Source organism: Phyllobates terribilis, unplaced genomic scaffold (assembly GCF_046119375.1).
Source record: "Phyllobates terribilis strain yellow unplaced genomic scaffold, ASM4611937v1 Scaffold_2__4_contigs__length_985480577, whole genome shotgun sequence".
NCBI classification, from domain to species: domain Eukaryota; kingdom Metazoa; phylum Chordata; class Amphibia; order Anura; family Dendrobatidae; genus Phyllobates; species Phyllobates terribilis.
The window spans coordinates 681,973,703-681,990,180 of record NW_027362762.1 but is presented as its reverse complement, the minus strand read 5'-3'; the positions used below and the strand labels follow the sequence as shown (position 1 = coordinate 681,990,180).

The following is a 16,478-nucleotide window of genomic DNA, read 5'->3' as shown; positions in this document are numbered from 1 at the left end:
AGGAGCGGAGAAGGCTCCAGGAACGAGGAATGAAGGGATCCCAGGGGTGCGGACGGGCGAGTCGCCACCGCACGCCCGAATCCACCTGCGTGGAGGGGTCAGGCCAAAGGGGGAGACCGGTCCCCGAACTAGTGGAGGCAGGAAACGACCCTCAGCTAGAAACCGGAGGCTCTGACATTTTATGTGGCGCAGCCCCTCGCTACACCCGCTAGGAAGGCACCACATAGGGTCAGGGAAACTGGCGCCAAGTTTACCAAGAGGAGGCCCGAGGCAGCCGGACAGAAGTGTTGGTAAGAAAGGCCAGACAAAGGACACACAAAGGGGGTCCTGTGAAGTGCTCCAAAGTTATCTGGGAGTTGTCTGAGCCCCTCACCTGGTGAGCACAGTGCGACGTGGGCAGCCGTTACCTGCAGACGTGGTCTGGATAATAAGAACTGTGAGTAAAGGCCCTGAACTGCATCACTGACTCCGTGTCGTTACTGCTGCTGCCCTGCACCATCACCCCCATCCTCCGCATACACTGCCCTGAGGCTATACTCCTCCCGTGGGGAGTTATGCTACGCTCTGCTGCACCCACAACACCAGCCTCAGCGGTCTGCCCTGTAGCGGAGGTTCATTCTGACCGCAATCCACGAGTGGCGTAGTCGGACATTTAAACATCAAAACCACATAAATAGTTCCGCCACTGGTTTGACCGCCCTGAGCCACGGAACCGGGTCGCCGCCACGAAGACTACAACCACCAGCATCCACCAAAAAGTGTCCGGCTCCGGGTGTCCCAAGGCCCAGGGGGTGCGTCAGAACATTTTCATCACCTTTCACAATCACCAATGGGACAAGGCAGTGATGTCCTCTGTCCCCTCTCTTATACATCCTAGTGACGGAGCACCTGCTCTCATCAATTCGCCATAACCCCAATATTAGGTGGATTGAGGTGGGAGGCACCGAGTACAAGTGCTCTCTATTTGCTGATGATGTCCTAGTATATATCACTCAATCACATATATCCATCCATGCTGTTATGGCTGAAATAGATCACTTTGTTACATGGTAAAATTTTAAAATCAATGCAGCGAAGTCTGAGGCCCTCGATGTCTCCCTCCCCAAATCCATATAGGATTCCATCCAGTCCAACTTTCCCTTTGCCTGGCCCTCACAGGGTATCAAATACTTAGGAATTCCTATTCATAGAGACCTCTCCCATCTATGTTATCTTAATTTTGGGCCCTTTATTGAACAACTCCATACAGACCACGGTTGGCAAGTTAGAACTGTAAGATTCACTACGTGAACCACTGGTGTTTTGTGGAAAAGCACATGTACACTGCGTTCCAAATTATTATGCAAAAAGTGTTTAGGAGTGATAAGGGAAGAATTTGTTTGTTTGTCAGTTAAACTCATTGATGGTGATGTGTGTCAGGGCTCTTTATATCACTGTAAGCAATTGCAGACACCTGTGCTAATTAGTTTGGCAGGTGTGTCCAATGAAAGGCAAGACTACTTAAGAAGGCTCTCTCACATTATTAAGCAGCCTACATTTTCTGCCAAAATGGGAAAGAAAAAGGATGTGTCGGCTGCTGAGAAGCAACAAATTGTGGAGTGTTTAGGTCAAGGCAAGACTACAATCAACATTGTGCGATGATCAGGATGAAGTGTCTTGGCAATCAAGAAGTATGTAGCTGATTCACAGTACACACGTGTGCGTGCTGATAAGGGCAAATTGAGGACTCTTTCCTACAGGCAATTACGTCAGGTTGAAAGAGCAGCGGCAAAAAAGCCTTGTCATAGCAGCAGACAAGTTTTTGAAGCTGCTTGTGCCTCCAACGTCCCCCGAACAACAAGATGCAGGGTCCTTCAGAGGTTTGCAGCTGTGCATGCGCCATCCTGTCGACCTCCTCTATCCACTTCACACAAGCAGAAACGGCTCCAGTGGGCCAAACATTACATGAAGACTGATTTCAAAACTGTTTTGTTCACGGATGAGTGCCGTGCAGCGCTCGATGGTCCAGATGGATGGAGTGGAGGATGGCTGGTTGATGGACACCCCACGCAAACACGGCTACAGCGCCAACAAGGAGGAGGTGGAGTAATGTTTTGGGCTGGAATCATGGGGAGAGAGATTGTCGGCCCCTTTAGGATCCCTGAAGGCGCTAAAGATGAACTCCATAATGTATGTGGATTTTCTCAAACAGCACTTCCTGCCATGGTTCAAGAAGAAGAACCGTGTATTTCACAGCAAGATCATTTTTCTGCATGATAATGCACCATCTCATGCTGCACATAAAACATCTGCATCTCTGGCTGATATGGGCATAAAAGGGGACAAACTTATGGTGTGACCCCCATGCTCCCCTGACCTCTACCCCATTCAGAACCTTTGGAGCATCATTAAAAGGAGTGTCTATGATGGCGGGAGGCAGTTCACATCTAAGCAACAGCTCTGGGAGGGTATTCTGTCCTCATGCAAAACAATTGAAGCAGAAACCATCCAAAACCTGACAAATTCAATGGACGAGAGAGTTCAGAAGCTCCTTTCGAACAAGGGGTCCTATGTGAAAATGTAACATCACCTAGAATAAAGTTTTGAGTTGAAAACTGTTTGATTTCAGTTTCTAACAACCTGCTAATGCTTATAATTTCAAAAATGACCATTTTTTTGGTCTTTATTAAAATGAAAAGGTTGATCGAAAAGTTTGGGGGATCTAAGAGTGTGGCAACCCAGTAGTCATGATTACTTCGAATTCTGACAATATGAGGGTCATGCTGCAGGTAGTGCAGCAAGAAGGCACTTATGTGCCTTGCGCATCTCGGAGCCCCAAAATTATTTTCCGGGCTAGATGGAGCTAAAAATTATTTTTAATTTTAAATCTGGTGAAGCTTTAGTATAGATGGCCTAATAGGATCAGTGCTGCACACTGCTACAAAGCCCAAATTATTTTACAGTCAAGATACAGATAAACATGATTAGTAATTTGAAAGCTTAAAACGGTTGGTAGGGTGATTTTAACCAATCATCAAGCTTTTACTCTCCCCAGGATGACACAGGGGTAGAAAAGTCGTTTCGGATCCATGATTTGTTCATCTTTATGAACGTGAGTCTGTCTACATTATCAGTGGAGAGCCGCGTGCGCTTATCTGTCAGCACACCACCAGCAGCGCTGAACACACATTCAGACAGAACGCTGGCTGCGGGGCATGACAAGATCTCCAAGGCGTAAGTGGCTAGCTCCGGCCATTTATCCAGATTGGAAGCCCAAAAAGAGCAAGGGTCCAGTGACACAGTCGTGGCTTCAATGTTTACTTGGAGATACTCCTGTACCATCGTCTCTAGGCGTTGACTATGTGTCAGACTTCTTGTCTCCTGTGGCCTTGCAAAGGATGGGCTAAAAAAGTGGTGAAATGATTCCGCAAAATTGATGTTACCAGCAGATACTGTGGTTCTGTTACGGTTTGAGTGCTGAACACTTGACGGTCCCACGGTTGGCAAGTTGGAACTGTGAGATTCACTACGTGCACCACTGGTATTTTGTGGAAAAGCACATGTAAGATTCTGCAACAGTCTCTGCTGATACTCCTGCATGCGTGTGTAGCACCCTGAGGATTCGGCTGCTACAGGGGTATTGCACCTCAACCCAGAGGTGTGATATTCCACTCCCAGGTAAGGATGGAGTGTGGAGCTGAGCTCAGTTAGCTGCATGCACTACACACATCCCATTTCCGGGGAACAGATCGATGGTACTCCCACTAGAGAAACGTGCAGGTACGACAGTGTCTGTTCCTGGCTGGAGTGGGGGGGGGGTGGAACATCCCAGTAGTGTAGGGGCAGATAGGGGGAGCAGCCTGGGTAAAGCTAGGAGCTCATTGGGTGCTGGTCACCTGAGCTCACACATAGAGGGAGTATATAAGGTGGGCACCATCTTAGATCAGGGTCAGTCAGTTGTCGGTCAGTCAGTCTGTGAGACGTCAGTCTGTCTGAGAGCCTGAGAAGCAGAGCAGAGGAGAAGGAAGAGAGACCCAGAGGCGCAGAGGGGGACCCCAAGATCCCAAAATAAGGACAAAAGGGTGAAGGGTCGGCAAAAGGGTACCGGATCCCAAGCTGGCAGAGGCTACAGCACACCTTAGCCAGGAACCAGAGGTCGTGGGCAGGATCTGCCACGACCACCCACTAAATCCACCCGGAAGGCAGACCAAGAATAGGGTCAGGGAACCCAGAGACAAGGGTTTACCAACAGGAGGCCCGAGGGAGCCGGACTTAGGTGGATCCCTGGTGGGGAAGGCCGGAGAGGAGGACAAGTCAGAAAGGGAGCTCAGGACCACACTCCGGAGTTGCCTGGGAGTTGACCGAGTCCAGGACCTGGTGGACGCAGCACGGCTTGGGTGGTCACTGCTGTACACAGTGACCCGAGCAACACCAGTAAGTAAAACCCTGGAACTGCATTTTATGCCTCTGAGTCTCCTTGCTGCACCTTCACAACCACCATCCTCCACGGCTGACCCCCTGAGGCTATACCCCTCCCGTTGGGGGTTATACTACCTAAGCTGCACACACATCACCAGCCTCAGTGGACCCTGCTGCAGCGGCGGCCGTATTGACCGCAAATCAACGGGTGGCGTAGTCGACACAAAAGAACATCTAGTAACATCTATAAGGACTGCCACACACTGAGTTTGACACCCTGGGCACGGACCGGGTCACAGCCACTCGGAGACTACAACCCCCATCTGATCCGGCTCCGGGTATCCCTAACAACATGGCCCAGGGGGCTCGTCACGTGCATCCCTTTCTATGGCAGGAATAATTTCTGCAAATTTACTTTTGTACCGGGGATCTAACAGTGTGGCAACCCAGTAGTCAGGATTATTTCTAATTCTCACAATTCGAGGGTCATGTTGCAGGTAGTGCAGCAAGAAGGCACTCATGTGTGTTGCGCATCCAGGAGCACCAAGTCCCTGTTGTGTTGGTGGCGAGGTAACAATCATGCTTCCTTCCTCTGTCCTCTCCCCCCAACCTCGCACAACAGAAATGTGATCAAGGTCTCCCTCATCTGATGAGTCTTCCATCAGTTCGTCCTCCACTTCTTCCTGGGCTCCTGCACCTTCCTCACTAGTTTGGCTGCTACCATGCGCCCTGGTAAAACCAACTCTCCAACCCTCACATGCCTGCAGCCTTGGTGCTGCCGACCGTCTGGACCTTGCAGATGTTAGCCCTTCCGCATACAACTCCTCCTCCTCTACTTCCTCCACCTCCTCTTGTGCCACCACCTGACTCCGAATTCTGTTTAACATGTGCTCCAGCATGTAAATCACCGGAATAGTCATGCTGATAATGGCATCGTCAGCACTAAACATCTTCGTCGCCATTTCAAAACTGTGCAGAAGGGTGCATAGGTCCCTGATCTGAGACCACTCCTCCAGCGTGATTTGCCCCACCTCTGAATCTCGTTGGCCCAGGCTATACGTCAGAACGTATTGCACCAGGGCTTGTCGGTGCTGCCACAGTCGCTGCAACATGTGCAGAGTTGAATTCCACCGGGTAGGCACATCGCATTTTAGCCGGTGAAGTGGCAGGCCCAACGACTTCTGTAGAGATGTAAGTCGCTGAGCTGCGGGATGCGAAAGGCGGAAGTGAGCACACAGCGACCGTGCCCTCTGCAGAAGGCCATCTAGCCTGGGATAGTGGGCTAAAAATTGCTGGACAACCAGGTTCAACACGTGAGCCATACAAGGCACGTGTGTGACATTGCCCCGGCGAAGGGCCGCACCCAGGTTTGCAGCATTGTCACACACGGCCTTCCCTGGTTTCAGGTCCAGTGGAGACAACCACTCATGAAATTGGTTCTCCAGAGCTGACCACAACTCCTCAGCTGTGTGACTCACATTTCCCAGACATTTCAATGTAAAAACCGCCTGATGACGTTGAGCCCTACTGCCAGCATAGTAAGGAGGTGTGCAGGATCCCTTCTGCGCAGTTAGAAAGCTTGTGGCATGACCAGACAGGCTTTGGGTGCAGGTGGAAGACCCAGAGGAGGTTGAGGAGGCAGAAGCAGTGGAGGAACTTTGACATAAAGAGGATTGACGCCGCATTGTAGCACACTGAGCTTCCCACTGCAACTTATGCTTCATGTCCATGTGCCGGTTCATGCATGAAGTACTCAAACTATGTATTTTTTGGCCTCTACTTAGCTTTTGCTGACAAATGTTACAGATAACACGAGTTGGGTCATCTTTATCGATCTGAAAAAATGCCCAGGCTATGCAAGGCTTAGCACCCATGTGACCTGAAGAGCCACCACGACTTGTGGTGAGAGGCAGAGTTGTGTTTGAGGATGCAGTTGTTGACGTGCTTCCAGTACTACGTCTCTGTCCAGGAAGGCGCAACCTGACCTCGTCGTCACTAGCATCTTCCTCCACCTCCTCTGCTGACCTCATCTCTTGGCTGACTGTGGGTTGACAGTAAGTGGGATCTCCGACCTCATCATCATCACCCTGTGCGTTATCACACCCGTCGTCCTCAGAGCCAACCTGTTCCTGCCCTGACAAAAAACTAAAGTTGTCGCTCCAATCAGGTATTTGAGTCTTATCATCGTCTTCCTCATTGTCTCCACCAACAGGAGTTACAGTTTGGGAATGAGGGTCTACATTATGGTCAGAACCTTCTGCGTCTGGTCCTGGATCCGACTCATAAAGATTCTGGGCATCAGTGCAGATCATTTCCTCGTCTGGATTCACACAAGCGCTGGAGTCGACCTCTGATTCCCAGGCTATAGTATGAGTAAACAGCTCTGCAGACTCAACCATCTGTTCTACCTCATACTCAGACAGGCAGCTGGAGATTTGGGAGCTGTGAGGAAGCAAGTGCGATTTGGGTGACACCTTTGAGGACTGGAGTATTTGTGATGTTGAAGTTGATGTGGAGGAGAGCCCACTTAAAGGAGCACTTGATATCCGTTGAAGCACCTGCTGTTTTTGTGCCTCATCTGGAATTTGTAGCGATTGGCGTGGCCGTAAGAAAGGGATCTTATCACATTGTCCGCTAAAAGAAGTAGACATTTTAGTTTGGCTGGAAGATGGTCTTTCTTCTGCAGATGTTACTGTTGCTTTAACACCTACCCCACGGACACAACCTTTTTTCCCCTTCCCAACACGCCTATTCCCCTTTCCACCAGCAGCAGGCCTTTTTCCACTCATTTTGGTGGTTAACTAGTTCACAACTCTGGAGTTGTTTGCACAAAAAAACAATGGATGGTAACCGAGCAGAGCTGAGTGGCCAAACTGTGGTATTAGGTCAAAACTATTGGCTGGGTTAGATGCAGAAAAAAATTATTTTGAATTTGCAACCTGATGGAGGTCAGTATAGATGGATTAATAGAACAAGACCCACACACAGCTAGAAGCCCAATATTTTTTCAGAGGTAGATGCAGGAAAAAAATATATTCAGTTTGCAACCTGATGGAGGTCAGTATAGATGGACTAATACAACAAGTCCCACACACAGCTAGAAGCCCAATATTTTTTCAGAGGTAGATGCAGAAAAAAATATATTCAGTTTGCAACCTGATGGAGGTCAGTATAGATGGACTAATACAACAAGTCCCACACACAGCTAGAAGCCCAAATATTTTTTCAGAGGTACTGTAGATGCAGATAAAAATTAGTTTTAATTTGCAACCTGATGGAGGTCAGTATAGATGGACTAATAGAGAAAGTCCGACACACTACTAGAAGGCCAAATATTTTTTCAGAGCTAGATGCAGAAAAAAATTATATTCAGTTTGCAACCTGATGGAGGTCAGTATAGATGGACTAATAGAGAAAGTCCGACACACTACTAGAAGGCCAAATATTTTTTCAGAGCTAGATGCAGAAAAAAATTATATTCAGTTTGCAACCTGATGGAGGTCAGTATAGATGGATTAATAGAACAAGACCCACACACAGCTAGAAGCCCAATATTTTTTCAGGGGTAGATGCAGAAAAAAATATATTCAGTTTGCAACCTGATGGAGGTCAGTATAGATGGACTAATACAACAAGTCCCACACACAGCTAGAAGCCCAATATTTTTTCAGAGGTAGATGCAGAAAAAAATATATTCAGTTTGCAACCTGATGGAGGTCAGTATAGATGGACTAATACAACAAGTCCCACACACAGCTAGAAGCCAAATATTTTTTCAGAGGTAGATGCAGAAAAAAATATATTCAGTTTGCAACCTGATGGAGGTCAGTATAGATGGACTAATACAACAAGTCCCACACACAGATAGAAGCCCAAATATTTTTTCAGAGGTACTGTAGATGCAGATAAAAATTAGTTTTAATTTGCAACCTGATGGAGGTCAGTATAGATGGACTAATAGAGAAAGTCCGACACACTACTAGAAGGCCAAATATTTTTTCAGAGCTAGATGCAGAAAAAAATTATATTCAGTTTGCAACCTGATGGAGGTCAGTATAGATGGACTAATAGAGAAAGTCCGACACACTACTAGAAGGCCAAATATTTTTTCAGAGCTAGATGCAGAAAAAAATTATATTCAGTTTGCAACCTGATGGAGGTCAGTATAGATGGATTAATAGAACAAGACCCACACACAGCTAGAAGCCCAATATTTTTTCAGAGGTAGATGCAGAAAAAAATATATTCAGTTTGCAACCTGATGGAGGTCAGTATAGATGGACTAATACAACAAGTCCCACACACAGCTAGAAGCCCAATATTTTTTCAGAGGTAGATGCAGAAAAAAATATATTCAGTTTGCAACCTGATGGAGGTCAGTATAGATGGACTAATACAACAAGTCCCACACACAGCTAGAAGCCCAAATATTTTTTCAGAGGTACTGTAGATGCAGATAAAAATTAGTTTTAATTTGCAACCTGATGGAGGTCAGTATAGATGGACTAATAGAGAAAGTCCGACACACTACTAGAAGGCCAAATATTTTTTCAGAGCTAGATGCAGAAAAAAATTATATTCAGTTTGCAACCTGATGGAGGTCAGTATAGATGGATTAATAGAACAAGACCCACACACAGCTAGAAGCCCAATATTTTTTCAGAGGTAGATGCAGAAAAAAATATATTCAGTTTGCAACCTGATGGAGGTCAGTATAGATGGACTAATACAACAAGTCCCACACACAGCTAGAAGCCCAATATTTTTTCAGAGGTAGATGCAGAAAAAAATATATTCAGTTTGCAACCTGATGGAGGTCAGTATAGATGGACTAATACAACAAGTCCCACACACAGCTAGAAGCCCAAATATTTTTTCAGAGGTACTGTAGATGCAGATAAAAATTCGTTTTAATTTGCAACCTGATGGAGGTCAGTATAGATGGACTAATAGAGAAAGTCCGACACACTACTAGAAGGCCAAATATTTTTTCAGAGCTAGATGCAGAAAAAAATTATATTCAGTTTGCAACCTGATGGAGGTCAGTATAGATGGATTAATAGAACAAGACCCACACACAGCTAGAAGCCCAATATTTTTTCAGAGGTAGATGCAGAAAAAAATATATTCAGTTTGCAACCTGATGGAGGTCAGTATAGATGGACTAATACAACAAGTCCCACACACAGCTAGAAGCCCAATATTTTTTCAGAGGTAGATGCAGAAAAAAATATATTCAGTTTGCAACCTGATGGAGGTCAGTATAGATGGACTAATACAACAAGTCCCACACACAGCTAGAAGCCCAAATATTTTTTCAGAGGTACTGTAGATGCAGATAAAAATTAGTTTTAATTTGCAACCTGATGGAGGTCAGTATAGATGGACTAATAGAGAAAGTCCGACACACTACTAGAAGGCCAAATATTTTTTCAGAGCTAGATGCAGAAAAAAATTATATTCAGTTTGCAACCTGATGGAGGTCAGTATAGATGGACTAATAGAATGATGCTATGCCCAAAAGATTTTACTTCACTAGGTGCAGTAAAAAAATTGGTATTCTATACACAGGTGGTATATCTTGCAACACAGATAGGCTACTCCACTGACTAACACACTCTGCAATAGGCCAAAAAGGATTAGCTTTGCTAGATTCAGCCAAATGCTGTGAAAAAAACTTGCACAGCACTGGCACAGACCTGCCTGGCAAAAACTGATAGGAACTGATGTAACCTAGTCCTGAAAAGGACTCCAATTACAATTAGTCTTTACTCCCACAACCTATCTATTTAAGAGCACAGACCTCCCTGATAAAAGTCGTAGGAAATGCTGTAACCTAGTCCTTAAAAGGACTGCAATCACAACTATTCCCTACTCCCAAGCTATCTGTATATTTGTGCGAAAATTGGCTTGAAATTAACAAGGTATAGCGCACACAGCAACAGCGGTGCCGTCTAACACGCAGCTGCAGCAGTGAGAAAATGGTGGCGACGGGGAAAATGGCTTGGTCTTATAGGGCAAGGACATGTGACATACACTGCCAATGACACATGCCCTTGCTTGTGTGAAAAAAAGCACTTCGCTCCGTGTGTGCGCTGCTGATAGGCTGACAGATTGCACCTCCCCACTGCAAATGCGGGAAAGAGAAAAAAAAATGGAGATCTTCATTGTTCCTGCAGAGATCCATCCCCTGTCCCTCCCCCCTCCCCGCTGTACACTCAAACTGCGTATTAACATTAATTTTCATCATTACTGAGAAAAAATCCAGTTATGATTTTGGTGCACGAACAGTTATCGAACATAACCTCGAACAGCCGAATTTTTCTCAAATTGTTCGTGTTCGCCGAACGGCTCGAACACCGCCCAAAACAGCTCGAATTTGAGATTGGCGAACAGTTCGAGTAGAACAACGCTCATCTCTAGTCCTCACAGCTTCGGACTCCTGTGTCCGGTTCCTATTGTCTTCTGCCAGGGCGAGCTCTGCTCAGCTTCCAGCCCCTCGTCTTTAGCTCCTAGCTCCTACAGAGCTCCTTGCTGTTACTTTCCCTTGCTCTCACTCTGACTCTGACTGTTCTCTGTTCTCTGACTCACTCAACCCCACCCCAGATCCAGTTTATAAGGGCAGAATTCTCCCCTCCCAGGACTGGGGCAGGAGGATGTTGCATGTTTAAGGGATCCTGACCAGGAAACCTCCCACTTGCTCTCCGACGTAATCTCTATTACTGTGGTGACCAGACCCCTGGGGTGCCACACATGGCTCTTGTAAGGGGCATTGCAGTACCTCATAATTTTTGGAAAGCCTTCCATTCACTGCTTAGGCCAACAGTGCACAGGAGACCCAGTTGCTATAAATGGAAAAAAAGGTTTAGTTAACGCCCTCTGACCTCCATGTCATTTCCAAGGGGCATTGGAGTGCCTCGAAATTTTTGGTAGGCATTGCACTCACTGTATGCCGTATAACTGTGTAGCCGAACCGCTCCTTTTGTTACAGAAACATATCCTACAAGACATATCTGGCTGACTGGCCTGATATTGATGTGAATGGTCCCTGTTCCTCCTGCTCTTTCTCCTTTGCCACTACCTCATCCATCATTTATCACCTGAAGCTTTGTTTTAACGGGAGTCATAGAACTTGGATAGTAGCAGGAAAACATCCAGCAATCCTCGGAGGAGGTAGGATATGTGCCAAAACGCTGACCTCCTCAGGCCTAGCCACTACTACATACATGCGCTTGCATTACAACAAAACAAAGCAGATGCTAACTTCTATCATCCTCATCATGCTCCTCACCTTGGCACTCTCAACTCCCCTGATGGAGAAGCCAGGGCCCACCGGAGGAGTCTGATAGTCCGGTGGGCTCGGCCAATACTGCCCTAAAGCAGGCCAGGCTAAGAAAAGTGTGGGAAAGGTTACCGGTACAAATAGGGGTGGCTGGGGACCGAGTATGAACACCCGGCCACCCCCTGGAGGCTGGGGAGCAAGCGGGGACACCCAGCCACCAGTCGGCTGGGGACTGAGTATGGATACCAGGCCGCCAACACAGCCATGGCGTGGTGGCCAGATTCCGCCTCCACATGCCTAAAAGGCCCAATTTCAAGTGCAAACAAGCAAGCAGTATGGTATTGCAGCCTGGGGGTGGGTGGGTGGCAGGCTGCATACTTGCGCTTGCATTGCAAGGAATGGGAGAGGTACAATTGAACACTGCCCTGGGACAAGGACTTGAATGGGGATAGTTGCAAGTCTGCAACGACAGGTGCAAGGTGGGAGGCATCTTCGCATGTACCATGAACAGGGGTTTGGCATGCACACACTACAGCGGAATAGGCTCTCCTTCCCACTAAATGCACTGGGGAGGGCACAGGTAATATTTTGGTATACGCGCTTAATCTTATGTATAAGGCACACCAGGACAAATAGGGGCGGCTGGGGACTGAGTATGGATACCTCGCTGCCGAAGCAGCCATGAGGTAGTGGCCAGCTTCGGCCTCCTCTAAACTAAAAGGCCCCATTTCAAGTGCAAGCTAGCAGTATGGAATTGCAGTCTGGGGGTGGGTGGGTGGCAGGCTGCACACTTACACTTGCATTAAAAGAAAACATAGCAGATGCTAACTTCTGTCATCATCATCATGCTCCTCACCTTGGCACTCTCAACACCACCGATGGAAAAGTCAGGGCCCACCAGAGGAGTCTGGTTCTCTGGTGGGCTCGTCCAATGCTGCCTAAAGCAGGCCGGGCTAAGAAAAGTGTGTGGGGGGATGTTCCAAGGAGAAATGGGGGCGGCTGGGGACCGTTTATGGACACCCGGCTGCCCCCAGGCGGCTGGGGACCGTGTGGACACTCGGCCGCGGGGCGGCTGGGGACTGAGTATGGACACCCGGCCGCGGGGCGGCTGGGGACTGAGTATGGATTCCAGGCCGCCAACACAGCCATGACGTGGTGGCCAGATTCCGCCTCCACATGCCTAAAAGGCCCAATTTCAAGTTCAAGCAAGCAAGCAGTATGGTATTGCAGCCTGGGGGTGGGTGGGTGGCAGGCTGCATACTTGCACTTGTATTGCAAGGAATGGGGGAGGTACAATTGAACACTGCCCTGGGACTAGAACTTGCATGGGGATAGTTGCAAGTTTGCATCTTCTGATGCGGCAAGGATCACTTATGATGGGCACAATTTTAGACAGTGACCTGGGAGTCAGAGATGCTTCCAGGGGTCTTCCCCATGCTGTTCCCATGTCTTTTCAGCACTTTATGCATGTGTCACACAGCACATGGCCAGATAAGGTTGTAAAATGTTAAAATGACATTTCCCGGTGAATGCATTTGTCATAGTTGAAAGCAATACAAAAGTGCAAAAACGCATAAAAAATGCTACTTGTGAACATAGCCGAAGGTGTGGAGGAGTATTTTTGTTTTTGGTCATTTATTTTAACTTATACACAAGTCTTTTCCCTGGAAAGGATGTTCCTTAACATATTTCACAGGAAAAAAGTTTCACTTTCGTTTTATTGTGAGCCTGTAAAAGTGGCTTAATACCTCTGACCACGTTGTTGACAGCAGTGACCTGGGGGTCAGAAATGCTTCCTGGGGCGATCCCCATGCTGTCCCCATGTCATTTGAGCACTGTCACTATCGTTTTGGGCACTTGTTAGGCTTTTAAAAGACTGCCGGGGGTGCCACCGCAAAAATGCTCGAGTCTCCCATAGACTAACATTGGGCTCATTGCTCGGGTCGAGCACCCGAGTATCACGGCGAGCTCGGCCCGAGCTTCGAGCACCCGAGCATTTTAGTGCTCGCTCAACACTACTTACCGTACAATGAGGACATTGATTAATTTTGAGAGTTTTTGCATCAATTTTTTTTAGCTTATCAGGATTCCACTTTTGTGATCCTAAATGTTATTTTTGCCGTAAAACTACTGTACTATATAAATGATCACCTCAAGTCTTACTGAGGAGAAATCCTGTTCTAAGCTATTGTGGGGGATGTTCTTTATTCCCAGGTATGTTGCTGCCTGCTTATGATTGGTCAATGGCATGCAGGGTAAAAAAAAGTACACGCCTACAGAGAAAAATCTCTGGTAAATAAGTAAATTATCATAACGTAAATCTTTTAACTTATCATGATTATTCTTTTGTCTTCATAAATGTAATTTTTGCCATAAAAGTAATTGCTTAAAATGTCCATGCTACTATATAAAATGTATATTATTAATATTAGAAAATAAATAGATTTATGACATTGAAGAACAGACTCTGCCAGCCTTGGTTGCTGTTTGTAGTGGAGATGTATACTTTATTACTAGTCTGCCATCTGCTGGATGTTCTGGGGTACAGCTCTGCGAAGAATGCATACCATATAACTATTTTCTGGATAATTTCATATTTGTACATGTCATTATTACCAACCTTGCTTGTTGGGAATAGATTGGGTAAGAGCTGAGTCTCTGGTTGTGGGTAACAATGAGCTGATATATTCCTCTCTCTTACCAGTGACTTGGTTTTTGCTTGTAGTGCTAGTAAGATCTGAGTAGTAAATGTCAAACATAAAAAAGCACAGATGACCTATAATGTCACAATTGTTTGCTGCATACAATACTGGTACCAAAAACTGGCTAACCTTGGATACTATGTGTAGCAAATGCAGGATCAGCAGGTAACTGGACAGTGGATCCTCCATCAGTTGGATTTCTTTGAGCAGTTATATAATGCTGCCATGTTGTGTCATCTGCACAAAATTCTATATAGCAGTACATAAACCATAACACAGTCCTGGTAATTCAGATCTGTGCAATTATAACAAACCTCCAGTTTGAGATTTAGATGTTTCAGTATTCAGGACAGTGTGATTGGGGATTAATGTGGGTGGAAGGTTCTTCGTGCTGCTAAGACTGAGGGTGACATTTATATGACTATCTGCATAGAGAAATGAATAACAATAAACTCTTGTTTAGAAGATGTAATGGTACTTGCTTTAAAAACACATCTCTTTAGATAGAGCTATCACCTCTCTTCACTAATATTAATCTTTCCTGTTCTCTCTTTGTAAATTTTCATCAGAAACTGGTCTCTCCCACTTATCTGTCTCCACATCCTCCATGCACCCAATAGCACTTGGTAACTTTATTTAGACAGATACTGGCTGATGACCGGCTTATGCAGCTTTATATCAAAACCCCTATTTAGTATAATGACGGCTGGACCATCCATGGCAAGCACTTTTTATCTATAGTGTCCCCCCTATTTCCTTATAGAATGTAAGTGTGACGCCCAGCTGCGCTAGGTATCACAGATCCTAGAAGGGTGTATTGATGGATTCCTCCACAAGAGGCCCCCATAACCATTCACACATCTCCACCTTCCACCTCAGACCACCAGAGGGAGCCCGATAGGGATAGATAAATAGGGAAGGTGGAACCAGGCAGGAGTTAGTCTATTCTGGAGTCAGAGTCGAGTTCAGTCTGGTTTAGCAGTGAGTCCAGTGCAGTCTGAGAAGAATTTCCTCAGAGGACAAAAGCCTGTTCGAGCTCCTGCAATTGTTATCCTGCAGTGGAGCTTATCCAGATCAAGACTCCGGGTAGCTCAGAGAGGTGAGCTTTAGGTGTGCTGGCGCCATAAGATCGGTGAAGCGCGGCAAGCTGCCGTTAGTGTGAGTAGCCTAGTGAGGGCCCGAGTAGGCCGAAGGCAAGAGGAGAGTTAGTACATAGGGGGCAGAGGAGCTTAATTGGCTCACCCCGAAGCGGTTACCGGACACCGGGTCCGAAGCTTACCGGGATCTCCGCGACCCAGTAAGATAAACCAGAATCCCTGGAGAACTACAAGTCCCAGGATCGCTAAAGTGCTGATACGTAACAGAGCCAGGAGACACATAGGCCCCGTAAGTCGGGAGCGTGTACTCCAAGGAAAGGCCCTACCACAAGGTCAGCCAGCGCAGGACAGAGACAGAGTTAGGCCTAGCTCCAGGCAGGTCAGAAACTTACTACGCAGAGGCAAGAGGCAGGAGGCCCAAAGCCCGCTCATCTGATTCTGTGTGTTACGCTCGCGCCCGGACTGACCAGCGTGAGTGTGATTAGTGATCCCACTATACCATGAACCGAGGAGTGCCTGGAGGGGCGTAACTAAGTATCAACCCGATCCAACCAAGGTAGAACGGAGGCTCAGTCAAATCCGTGAACCAGGGAGGAACCGAGCAGAGGGACCAGGTGCTACTCCAGGTCAGACCCCGGTCACAGCTGTTGACCCACACCGGGGAATGCAGGAACTGGCTGGCTAAACTGGCATATTGACTGGTGGGTACTGGCAGGCACGGCTCGTATGCAGACAGGTGGATATTGACAGGCACTGCTGGTATGCAGACAGGTGGGCACTGGCAGGCACGGCTGGCATGCAAACAGGTGGGCACAGGCAGGCACGGCTGACATGCAGACAGGCGGGTACTGGCAAGTAGGAACGTAGGCAGGATAGGGACCAGCACAGACTGGGATATAGGAACAGAGCCGCAGGTGCGGTAGACAAGCAGAGTTGAGCAAAACCCGCAGATGCGATGAACAAGCAAAGCAGAGCAAAACCTGCAGATGCGGTGAACAA

At 47.1% G+C, this 16,478-nt stretch overlaps 1 protein-coding gene across 1 annotated transcript in view; it reads right to left on the bottom strand.

Moving 5' to 3' along the window:
* The window catches only part of LOC141247126 (uncharacterized), a 132,553-nt gene that overhangs the window by 42,009 nt on the left and 74,066 nt on the right, over positions 1-16,478 (bottom strand). Inside the window, exons 7-8 of the mRNA XM_073669190.1 lie at positions 14,697-14,807; positions 14,301-14,417 (exon numbers count right to left, since the gene is read on the bottom strand). Of these exons, the coding sequence (XP_073525291.1) occupies positions 14,301-14,417; positions 14,697-14,807 (228 nt within the window). The remainder of the gene's footprint in view (positions 1-14,300; positions 14,418-14,696; positions 14,808-16,478) is intronic.